The sequence below is a fragment of the Sinocyclocheilus rhinocerous genome, unplaced genomic scaffold (assembly GCF_001515625.1).
Source record: "Sinocyclocheilus rhinocerous isolate Xijiao unplaced genomic scaffold, SAMN03320098_v1.1 scaffold1004, whole genome shotgun sequence".
Lineage (NCBI taxonomy): Eukaryota > Metazoa > Chordata > Actinopteri > Cypriniformes > Cyprinidae > Sinocyclocheilus > Sinocyclocheilus rhinocerous.
In genome coordinates, this window is record NW_015627248.1 from 1668766 (window position 1) to 1681249 (window position 12484).

At 40.1% G+C, this 12484-nt stretch overlaps 2 protein-coding genes across 2 annotated transcripts in view; both read left to right on the top strand.

The window, feature by feature from the left end:
* LOC107725639 (interferon regulatory factor 2-binding protein-like) overlaps positions 1–1416 on the top strand; it is a 7792-nt gene extending 6376 nt beyond the window's left edge. The window contains exon 3 of the mRNA XM_016534981.1: positions 403–1416. Within this exon, the coding sequence (XP_016390467.1) occupies positions 403–705 (303 nt within the window). The 3' untranslated portion in view covers positions 706–1416. The remainder of the gene's footprint in view (positions 1–402) is intronic.
* The window catches only part of LOC107725608 (protein TALPID3-like), a 128526-nt gene that overhangs the window by 20616 nt on the left and 95426 nt on the right, over positions 1–12484 (top strand). The gene's annotated exons all lie outside the window — the stretch shown is intronic.

Below are 12484 nucleotides of genomic sequence, written 5' to 3' on the forward strand. Positions count from 1 at the left end.
GAACCGGACTCGGTGGAGGGGGAGCAGCAGAGACAGCAGTGGATGGCGAGTCAAACCGAGGCACTCAAACTGACCATGGCGTCCGGCTCGTTTGCAGCCTCTCACGGCGGACCTCCGCCCCTGGGGTCGGTGCACTCCAGTCGAGCCACCCCACCCGAATCAGCCCCCCAGAACGGACAATCCCCCATGGCTGCGCTCATGTCAGTCGCAGACACTTTGGGTAACGCGCACTCACCAAAGGACAGCAACTCAGTGCACTCTACCACATCCACCCGACACAACAGTAGCAGCCCGGTCTCCCCTGCCTCGGTGTCAGGACAGCGGCGTTTGGCCTCCCGGAACGGGGAGATCAGTCTGACGGGGACACCTTCTCAATCGGGTTCGCATCAGGGCATGGATCAGGTGCACCCTCAGAACATTCCAGACTCACCCATGGCAAATAACGGACCTTTGTGTTGTACTATCTGCCACGAACGTTTAGAAGACACACACTTCGTCCAGTGCCCGTCAGTTCCCAACCACAAATTCTGCTTCCCGTGTTCCCGGGAGAGCATCAAAGCACAGGGGGCCACAGGAGAGGTGTACTGCCCCAGTGGAGAGAAATGTCCGCTGGTAGGGTCAAACGTGCCTTGGGCTTTCATGCAAGGCGAGATAGCGACCATTTTAGCCGGGGATGTGAAAGTAAAGAAAGAAAGAGACCCTTAAATATAAAAATATATGCTTCCTGCATCAGAAACAGACAAGTGAAGCGAGTATATTTAAGGTTGTGTCTTAAAATCTAGTGAGATGCCTACCAAGACAACATTTATGGGCAATATAGATGTATTTGAATGCCCAGAAATGCTGTCTAAGTAGGCAGCATGCTTGGTTTTGAGACACAGCCTACTTGTTGTGAATATTGAAGTTACAGAAATAGTCCAGTGTACAGAGACATTTGTTTTCCTCCACAAAAGAGGAGGCTGTGTTTGTGTGGAAACATTTTTTACGGCACTTTTACGGTTACGTTAACATTTCTATTCAACTTCATACTTATTTTCCACATCTACATGTACAACCCCAAGCAAAAAAAAATGTTATTAATAAATACACTTTTTTTGTGGTAGGTATAACAAATGAAGTGAGTCTAAGAGAGGGCATTCTTTGTTTCTTGACCCCGTCTGTTTTTTTGTTGTTGTTGTTTTTTTTTTTTTTAGTATGATCTTTGAAACAGCGATTTTTAATTTTGTATCCCGTGGTCTGAGAATACAGATATATTTTATTACGTGTTTTCATTTTCTCTTTTTGCTTTAAAGTTGCACGGATGCTTTAGTAGAGCAAAAAATACTGTAAATGAAAAATGAAATGCTCTGTTTGTTTATACATATTTCTGTAGTAACAGAAGACTTGTAACGTGCCTTGGAGCTGAGTAAATTGTAATAAATTCATTGATACTAACTCTTTGTGGCGTGTTAATTTGTTCAGGTTAGAAATGTCTTTGATATTTGGATTCTGCCTTAATGTCTTAATTTCCGATTTCTCTAAATTATAGTTGGCTTTATTAAGCTTCCTTAGAATATATACATATTTTCATAGTTTAACAACATATATTTTTAGTAGTTCTTTATTTCACTTAAGAGCCAAATTATTCTTTTTACAGTCACTTTGCAATGCTATTTTTTTTGTTTTTATCTGCAATATCTGTCTAAAAGTTATTTTAAAAAATATAGTACTCCGCTCAGCACATTTCTCTGTTGTTAAGTGTAACAGTGGATCGAGTATCGCACTAAGCATATAGTTTCATGACTTTTGTCAGTGTCTTATGCATTCATGTCATTGTTTTTGCTCCAAACAGATGTAGTCCTGCGACACTGACCTAAAAAGTCAAATGTTTGATGTAGCCACAGGGCATAAAACATCTCTACAGCACTCGCTGATGGGTGTCACATGGGGTAGGCGCTGTGCTTGTTTAATATGTGCCGTTTTTTGTTACTCCCTTATCAACAAGTTCCATTAATGGCTCATGATAGAAGCTGTTTTATTGCATATGCAGGAGGCGTTAAATAGCGCACAATTACCCTGCTCTTAGCACACTGTGTCTTAATCTGTTATGCCTCAATTTAGGAGCTGTTAGCTGTTCCCTCTCTCCTTGTGTCAGAGTATTTTGGTGTGGGCAGGAAAGCTGGAGAGGGAAAATGCTTGCACATGCTTGAGATGGCCCTGGGGATGTATTCCTCATTTAGAATTCAGCTGGTTGGTCATGTGACTTGTCAGTCGTACTCTTGCATTGGCTGCGGGAGCGAGGGAAAACAGTTGGTGCATGGCTGTTGCCATGACTCAAACTAATGCTCTTTCGCAGACAAATAGAAGGTGGCACAATTCATTCATGGCAGCCGGCCATGCAAGTGCATCCAGACCAAATAACGGGGGGAGGGCGTTAAGGTCAGAGAACAATGCACATGCCAAGCTATCTAACTGAAGTGGGCTCTGTGCTTAAATTCTCTGGAGGCTTGTGGTGCACATCCTGTAGATGGGAATAATTTAAGCGGGAGCTAGAACAGTTTTGCACTAAACAAGTGTGTGTGTTTATTTTTATTTTTTGCCCTATAAAGTATATATACAACACTTTTTAAAATGTTTTTGTTTTTTAATCCGCATGTCAGGTTAAGTAAATTTTTTATTTGTACACATTATGCATTTTTGAAAACTATGCACACACACACTTGTCTGTGTGTAATTTGCGTATATATATGTATCCATTTTGTATAATACATCCATAATCCATCTAAACCCAGTGTAGAGTTTTGTTGTCGTGCTTTGTGGTGCATTGCAGTGATATTGTCTCTGCTGCTCTGTCTGTGAGGAATCAAAGGTGTGGTGTCTGGTTCAGGATGGAGTGGGCTTCTATTGTCATGCTAAAACTGACTTGGGTTTGAGGTGCCCTTGGCTCTCTCTGTAATCACCTGGGTTTCAAGTTTCAGTGCACATGCAAAGAAAAAAATGAACAGATACACCGACCCCACCCGTTAGAGAAGGCGGGGGTCTCACTTCCTGTTTACTACACACATGCTTCTCTGGTGTCTTGAGTGTGCGTGTTAAATTCTGCACCTTTTCATGGAATGCTTTGGGACACAGACAACTGAAAGATGAGGAGAAGACCCTTCATTGACTTCCTAATGACTAAAATCGCTGTAAATGCATAAATGTTTAAGTTATCTCATAGCATGTGATTATTTTGAGTGGCTGTTTAAGGATAGAGATGCTTTCTGTAATGATATCAAGGCAAGCACAAATCTAATCACTGCCTTTGTTCTGCTAGGTATACGTTTGTATGAGTGGTTACAATGCATTTATATTGATGCACTGGTGTATTTGAACCTTTTTTGCATTATATTTTATGATGGATTTATCTGTTGCAGCAAGCATCTCAGAATTAATATTAATTTCTAATGTGGTCACTCGTCTGTTTCAGAACATTTGTTTTTGGTCTCATATTGTAAAATCACTGCAGTGCACCCTTCGCTAGCCAGGGAAGCCAGCGGATTCTTCCCCTCCTCCAATTCCCTTCATCCCCATAACACACACACTTCTCTCCCTCTCCCTCTCCCTCCCCCTCCCTCCCTTCAAGGGAGAAGTTTCCAGCGGATAAAAATACAGCTACTCCAAAGGTTACGCTGCAGTGCCATCGTGCACAGTTGCCCATGGTAACAGCCTTGTTCAAAACATCATTTATTCAGGAATGTGCGGACACAAAGAGCCGAGAGGTTCAGTGTTAACCCTGCGTGTGCCGGCATTTGCCTCTCTGCACACTAGTGTTTTTAGAAATGCTCATGTCTTTCGTGTCTTTTTGTTTAATAGCTGATATTGTGTTGTTTTCTTGCAAGTAGAATAACACTCAGAATGTCTCATTACTGTCGGTGTGAAAGCTCAAAATCCAGTCAACAGCCAGTAGTTCCACCATACTTTTTTTCTTTTCTTTTTTAATAATCCATTACACTTGAATGTACTTTACAACAACAAAATGTTTTGTTTCATTGCAGCTTTATATGTCGATTGCTGTATGTGCAGTAGTCTGTTTATACGGCTTTATAAGTAATTTTATAAGTAAAAAGCATTGTACTTCTGTTCCATCATTATCCAGAATAATAACTGTTTTCTAACAGGTTTCCTGATAGTCCTGCCCCAAACAAAATTTAATTTGTTGCTTCAATGTTGTGAACAAAGTAATGTTTGTAAAGCATCCAATGGACAATGACTTAGTGTTGCACAATACAGAAATGACGATCTGTCGCTACTTATTTCATCGCAATTACTGACATATTGCTCTCTGTTTTGTGCCTTTATATAGTCTGTTCATACTGCTTTAGAAGTTAAGATTCTATGTTGCTAGCGTTTTAACTTCATATTGCATTAAAAATATTGATCTTTTTCTAACTGTTTTCCTGTTATGCCCACCCAAATCTCATTCCATTGTTGCAAACAAACAAAATAAATTTTTTTAAACGCCACAATAGAGGAATCAACCTGCCAAATGGCTTATAGCATCGTCTGTGAGGAATCAAAGGTGTGGTGTCTGGTTCAGGATGGAGTGGGCTTCTATTATCATGCTAAAACTGACTTGGGTTTGAGGTGCCCTTGGCTCTTTCTGTAATCACCTGGGTTTCAAGTTTCAGTGCACACGCAAAGAAAAAAATAAACAGATACACCAACCCCACCCATTAAAGAAGGTGGGGGTCTCACTTCCTGTTTACTACACACACGCGTCTGTGGTGTCTTGAGTGTGTGTGTTAAATTCTGCACCTTTTCATGGAATGCTTTGGGACACAGACAACAGAGATGAGGAGAAGAGCCTTTATTGACTTCCTAATAGCTAAAATCGCTGTAAATGCATGAATATTTAAGATATCTCATAGCATGTGATTATGTTGAGTGGCTGTGTACAGATAGAGGTCTTTTCTGTAATGATATCAAGGCAAGCACAAATCTAATCACTGCCTTTGTTCTGCTAGATATACATTTTAATGTGCGGTTACAATGCATTTATAGTGATGCACTGATGTATTTGAGCTTTTATGATGGATTTATCTGTGTTGCAGCAAACATCTCAGAATTAATATTAATTTCTAATGTGGTTGCTCGTCTGTTTCAGAACATTTGTTTTTGGTTGCGTTGTAAAATCACTGCAGTCTGTCTACCCTTCGCTAGCCAGGGAAGCCAGAGGCTTCTTCCCCTCCTCCAATTCCCTTCATCCCCATAACATCCCTCTCCCTCTCCCTCCCCCTCCCTCCCTTCAAGGGAGAAGTTTCCAGCGGATAAAAATACAGCTACTCCAAAGGTTACGCTGCAGTGCCATCGTGCACAGTTGCCCATGGTAACAGCCTTGTTCAAAACATCATTTATTCAGGAATGTGCGGACACAAAGAGCGGAGAGGCTCAGCGTTAACCCTGCGTGTGCCGGCATTTGACTGTCTGCACACCAGTATTTTTATAAATGCTCACATCTTCCGTGTCATTTTGGATAATAGTCATTTTTTAAATTATGATGCAGCTTTTTGGCTGATAGTGTGTTTTCTTGCAACTGGAATAACTCAGAATGTCAAATATTGTCTCGCATTACTGTGGCTGTGAAATCTCAAAATCTAGTCAACAGCCGGTAGTTCCCACCATACTTTTTTTTTTTTTGATGATCCGTTACACTCAAATGTACTTTACAACAACAAAACGTTTAGTTTCATCGCAGCTTTATATATTGATCGCTGTATGTACAGTAGTCTGTTATTTTTCTTAAAAAAGTGAAGATTCTGTGCTTCTAGCATTGTACTTCTGTTCCATCATTATCCAGAATAATAATTGTTTTCTAACAGGTTTCCTGATAGTCATGCCCCAAACAGATTTCATTGGTTGCTTCAATGTTATGAACATAGTAATGTTTTTAAAGCATCAAATTATTGTTGCACAATACAGAAATTAAGATCTGTCACTACTTATATTTCATTGCAATTATTGATATATATTCTTTGCCGTTTTGTGCCATTATGTAGTCTGAAGTTAAGTTTGTTCCTAGCGTTTTAACTTATTGCATCAATTTATTTATATTGCATAAAAAATAATTACCTTTTTTAACCATTTTCCTGTTAGTCCCACCCAAATCTCATTCCAGTGTTGCAAACAAACTAAATAATTTAAGCGCCACAATCGAGGAAGCAACCTGCCAAATGGCTTATAGCGTCTGTGCATATTAAACTAGTATATGCAAAAGTATTTTACCCATTCAAACGTGTATTTTTCCCCCATGGCGTAAATGCGTTCTTGACTGTGATGTGGCATTTAACTCTCTCCGCTTGTGCTTGTTATTTAGCGCCAACGGAGGTGGGGGATATGTGCAAAAGGGTTATTCCCATTTTGTTTTCATTCACTGTGCCTCCGAGCACAGCCATTTATAGACGGTGATGTCAGCACTATCTTCCATAGCCCAGGGCCTCTTTGGCACATAATGTATGCAATCTCAGACATTCCATTCCTGCCTCGCAAATAAGCTGCGGGCTACAGCGGGCGTGTGCTTTCCCCCCTCTTTCTGCAGATATTAAAGGCGCAGAGGGGGAATTGATTTTCTCTTGCTTTTCGCTCCTATTCTCGTTTAGTTTATTTTTTGGCTGCTTATAAAATAAGGAATCATTTTAGAATAGCATGTTATTGTTAATATGATTTCATGCATTATCCATCAATTCTCAGTATCAGTTTTGAGTTTCTTGGTAAATTCACACTTTTGTGAATCTGTTATCAAAGAGCCGAGAGGTTCAGTGTTAACCCTGCGTGTGCCGGCATTTGCCTCTCTGCACACTAGTGTTTTTAGAAATGCTCATGTCTTTCGTGTCTTTTTGTTTAATAGCTGATATTGTGTTGTTTTCTTGCAAGTAGAATAACACTCAGAATGTCTCATTACTGTCGGTGTGAAAGCTCAAAATCCAGTCAACAGCCAGTAGTTCCACCATACTTTTTTTCTTTTCTTTTTTAATAATCCATTACACTTGAATGTACTTTACAACAACAAAATGTTTTGTTTCATTGCAGCTTTATATGTCGATTGCTGTATGTGCAGTAGTCTGTTTATACGGCTTTATAAGTAATTTTATAAGTAAAAAGCATTGTACTTCTGTTCCATCATTATCCAGAATAATAACTGTTTTCTAACAGGTTTCCTGATAGTCCTGCCCCAAACAAAATTTAATTTGTTGCTTCAATGTTGTGAACAAAGTAATGTTTGTAAAGCATCCAATGGACAATGACTTAGTGTTGCACAATACAGAAATGACGATCTGTCGCTACTTATTTCATCGCAATTACTGACATATTGCTCTCTGTTTTGTGCCTTTATATAGTCTGTTCATACTGCTTTAGAAGTTAAGATTCTATGTTGCTAGCGTTTTAACTTCATATTGCATTAAAAATATTGATCTTTTTCTAACTGTTTTCCTGTTATGCCCACCCAAATCTCATTCCATTGTTGCAAACAAACAAAATAAATTTTTTTAAACGCCACAATAGAGGAATCAACCTGCCAAATGGCTTATAGCATCTGTGCATATTAAACTAGTATATGCAAAAGTATTTTAACCATTCAACCATGTATTTTTCCCCCATCGTGTAAATGCGTTCCTGTCTGTGATATGGCATTTAACTCTCTCCGCTTGTGCTTGTTATTTAGCACCAACGGAGGTGGGGGTATATGTGCAAAAGGGTTATTCCCATTTTGTTTTCATTCACTGTGCCTCCGAGCGCAGCCACTTATAGACGGTGATGTCAGCACTATCTTCCATAGCCCAGGGCCTCTTTGGCACATAATGTGTGCGATCTCAGACATTCCATTCCTGCCTCGCAAATAAGCTGCAGGCTTCAGCGGGTGTGTGCTTCCCCCCCCTCTTTCTGCAGATATTAAAGGCGCAGAGGGGGAATTGATTTTCTCTTGCTTTTCGCTCCTATTCTCTCGTTTAGTTTATTTTTTGGCTGCTTATAAAATAAGGAATCATTTTAGAATAGCATGTTATTGTTAATATGATTTCATGCATTATCCATCAATTCTCAGTATCAGTTTTGAGTTTCTTGGTAAATTCACACTTTTGTGAATCTGTTATTTAATAAGCCTCTTCTCTATTTTTTAACAGTTCCTTATATAAGAACATACGCTTCACGGAACGGAAGCAGCTCCGGTCTACCCTTGACTAATGGCATGTGGGTTGTAAAACAGGGGGCCGTTTTGGCAGCATTTCAGATGTTTTTCATTAGCTTGTAAAGGACATCAATTTTCGGATGGAATTCCAATTTGCATTTCAAGGCCAGTTCCTCCTTGAGGGCCAGAGCCTGTTACAGCTCTTCCTGTAGATTCCCGCCAGAGAAGTAGTGGGGTGGGGGGCTAGATTGGGGGGCAGGGGATTGTTTCTGAACACATGAAAATGGACTATACGGCACCATGGAGACTGTCTGTCTTGAAAAGCTTGCAGGCTAGATTGTTCAAGCATGGTTTCACTTGATTGATCTAAAGTGTTGAGAACCCGCTGAATACCTGCCGGAGTGCAATTTTTGTATCTTTCGACTCTTTCTTGTGGTGTCTAACTAGGTTTTATGCATTTAAATAACCATAGTGCATGAAATGACACACATTTTTGGACCTCCATCGCATTTTTAACGCAAACCCCGGAGTACTAAACATTCCATCCTTTGTTTTTAGTTTGTAGACGCATTGGCTGGTTGGAAGGAAAGGGTTAATTTGTGCGGCTCTTGGCCGGCTCACTGGAGAAATGTAGCCCCCTTTTCGTTCTGTGGGTTGTTTACACGACTGGCAGCCATTTTAGACTGGAGCTCTACTAACACAGAGCGGTCACAGGTTTCTTAGGCTTTCACAGTGCAGCGAGTTCAGTCAGCGGCTTGTTCTGTCATCCATCTTTCATCGGGGGCCCTTCTCTCCCGCATCCTACCCACCCCTCCACCCCACGGGTCACATATTCACACACACAGTCTCATTCTACAATCTGGTCACCATCCACTGTACTCACAGAGCTGTGTAGGTTCGCCTATAAGTGCTCTGTTGTTTATTAAAGCAGTAAGCCATGTGAGGCCGTACATTACAGAGATTTTTCCTGATTGGTTAAGGGGCGTTCTTAGGTGTAATGCATATCTGAAGTGTGTTTTATTATACTGTTGCAGCAGCAGTATAATAAAAGACAACAATGTTAAAAAAAAAAAGAATAAAAATTTGAATTTATTCATCATCATAATAATAACAACAACAAAAAAATTCCTGATTTGGATTGGCTTTAATGTATTGGTCAGATTTATTAAGGATAATCATAATAGGTGTAGCTTGCCCAGTCAGAACTGTTTTATTACCAAAAATATATATATATATGTATATGTGAAGAGTTTATTTGCAAAAGCAGATAACTCCGTTTTGTTAAATTACATTACAGGATATTGCAATAACTGCTTATTTTTTTTGTGTGTGTGTGGACTTTTTCCACTTTTCATTGCTCTTTCTCAAGACTTTTCTGTGTCCTGATCTCTCGTTTGCCCTTTTTTTCCTCGGTCACTCAACCTTGTCTTGTCCTAAATTTGAAAGCTTTGCATGCTTTCACAGAGCTGTTAAGGGATCAGGATTCTGTGTCTGCATTAGTGTCTGTCTGTTGCCTTGATCATGTACCAACAAACACAGATGATCTCACTGGACCAAAACCATCAGTATTAATAGCAGCGAAACTCCCATGTAATGAAAACCTTCCCAACGACCTTGTGGTGAAACCAAAGGTTGTCATCTAGCTCAGATGCAGCTGCGAGAAAGGACAATGGGTGTGGTCTAATTGGAGGGCTCTTTAAAGGTGATGTCATTTATTTGTCCATGAAGACCAACTTTAGCACTGTTACTTTCCCATCACTCAGGCCTTTGAACTATTATTCCAGACTTTCTGATAGGATCTAATCAGGAGTTCCTCTGTGTAAAAACAACCCCAGCCCATCATCACACCCGGAGTGGTATCATCTGCTTTCATTAGGAAATGAGTAAGATTGATCAACCGAGGCCTCCAGAGCTGTTTGTTACAATCATGTCAACAAACACATCCTCTATTTCCGAGATAGATTTAGCCTTTCTAGAATCAATAAGCCGTGTATGGTACTGTAAGAAAGCAGCTAATTTGTTTCAAATGAGTTTGTGAGCATGTTGATATTTGTTCTGCGTTGAATTGAGCAGACTTTGACCTTTTCTTTTTGGTTTGGTCTTCCAGTCGGCAAGTGTGATCAGATCAATGTGCAAGTAATCAGAAATTACACTGCCATGTTAGATCATACATCATAGAATTGAGCTGTTTTTATAATTTTTTTTGGATCTTTGCATAATTGTCAAGAAATATTCGACATGAAGCTTGTTTCAAAGTGAAGAATTTGAGGGGAAATGTAGTTAAAGGAATAGTTCAACAAAAATTGACAATTTACTCACCCTCAGGCCATCCAAGATGGAGATGTGTTTGTTTCTTCATCAGAACAGATTTGGAGAAAATTAGCATTGCATCACTTGCTCACCAATGGATCCCCTGCAGAGAATGTGTGCTGAAAGTAGAGGACTTTTTCACTGGAGAAAGAAATATTATAGATAGAGAACTCATATTTTAGCCAGAAGTGACGGTTTGAAGTTTAAAAACATCTTTATGATGAACTTGTTTATTACAAACCATGCAGATTTTTGTTTCACAACATTAGTTTATGGACTGGAGTCATGTTGTGGATTATTGTGATGTTTTTATCAGCTGTTTGGACTCTTTCTGACGGCACTCATTCACTGTGCGTACATTTTCAGCAAATGTTCATTTTTGGGTGATCTATTTCTTGAAGTGTCATGAACATACTGCACAAAATTCTTAATTGTCCCAAAATAGACTTCATTTTCCTTAGGCAAAATTATAACCTTTGTGACATTTGACATTTCTAGTTTGAGAAATTCATCTAAAAAGGTTTTTATTTGTACTTTTTCCCCACATAATAATAGTCTCTTTCCCTTCTGCAGACATGTCAGGAATGGAAAACAAGCAGTTATGTTCTGAAATAACATTAATATTTAATACTACTCGCCTCAACAGCTGAAGTCATGTACTGTCTGTACTCCCTGTTCGTTTTTCCCTGCATTTTATTCCACTCTGTCTTCCCCCGTTTTGTTGACTGTACATTTTTGCAGCGTATCCAGCTGCCGCCTTGCCATGTGCTGTGACCTCAGCTCCTCGCTGCTGATTGGTTAATAGAGACTTTGACAGTGCTGCAGCCCGACTGCCACCAACACCCCCTGCAACCCGAGGTGTTTCGGATTGGGTTCAGCCGTAATCACCTTCCTTCTGTCACCTGGGCTGAGTGTGAACCCCCCACCTGTAGCCCATCTGTTGCGTGAACGAGACCTGTGATGGTGCTTCATTACAGAGTGTCAACAGCTGTACCAGACTTCCCTTCACACTTCCAGACTTGAAATAAGTAAGGGGAAAACGTATGTGTAAATTGTTTTCGCAGATGGCTTATTTCGGGCTTGACTGTGATGATGTTCACGCCAATCTTGAAATGGTATAACAGGAATGCTATTGAAATTCGACTAAATAATGAAAGAATGTCATTGACAAACTTTCCTTTGTGATTTTTTTTTTTTTTTTAATGCGGCAGGGGTAGTTCACCCAAAAATGAAAATTCTGTCATTAATTACTCACCCTCATGTCGTTCCAAACCCGTAAGAACTTCGTTCATCTTCGGAACACAAATTAAGATATTTTTGAAGAAATCCGAGAGCTTTCTGACCCTGCATAGACAGCAACACAACTAACACGTTCAAAAATGTAATATTTTGAAGTTTGCTCAAATCCATAATGCCAAGTATAGGAAATATCAACAGTGATTTGACAACAATTTCACATGCAGCCATTAGTGGAGTAATATTACCAAACCGTGAGTGGCATCGTCTCTGACATTTTCCACAAATGCCGTGTGTGGTGCGCTGTAATCTGGCATGGCATTAGATTGTGTGGCATGACTTCAGTGTGATTAGAGGATGGAGTCTGTTCTTTAAATAGAATGCCAATGAAGGAGTGCATGGTCTGATTGGCAGTGGCAATGTATAATTCAGTTTTCAACCCCCAGGATTCAGAGCGAGTCTGTGTTCTGATTACTAATCAGCAGACACGGTAACTCTCCCCACCTCCTCTACGGCAAGAAGCCGCTATCAGCTGCTGTGTCTGTCATGAACTATTGCGTGCCAATCTGGAGAGCTCCGCTAAAAGAAGCGGGAGGGGGTGAGAGAAGATGCCCGTTACCATAGAGAAGGAGACGTGGGGTGATGGTGGTTGGTTGTAAAGTCTAGGTCTTTTTAGTCTCCTGATAGCCATGTTTTTTGTTTCCTCTTCTCGGAGCCCTTCTGAACACCCTTTCAGTCAATGAGAAAATAAATTTTCCTGCAGTGTAGAAGAGATTTTGTGGCATTTTTGCATGT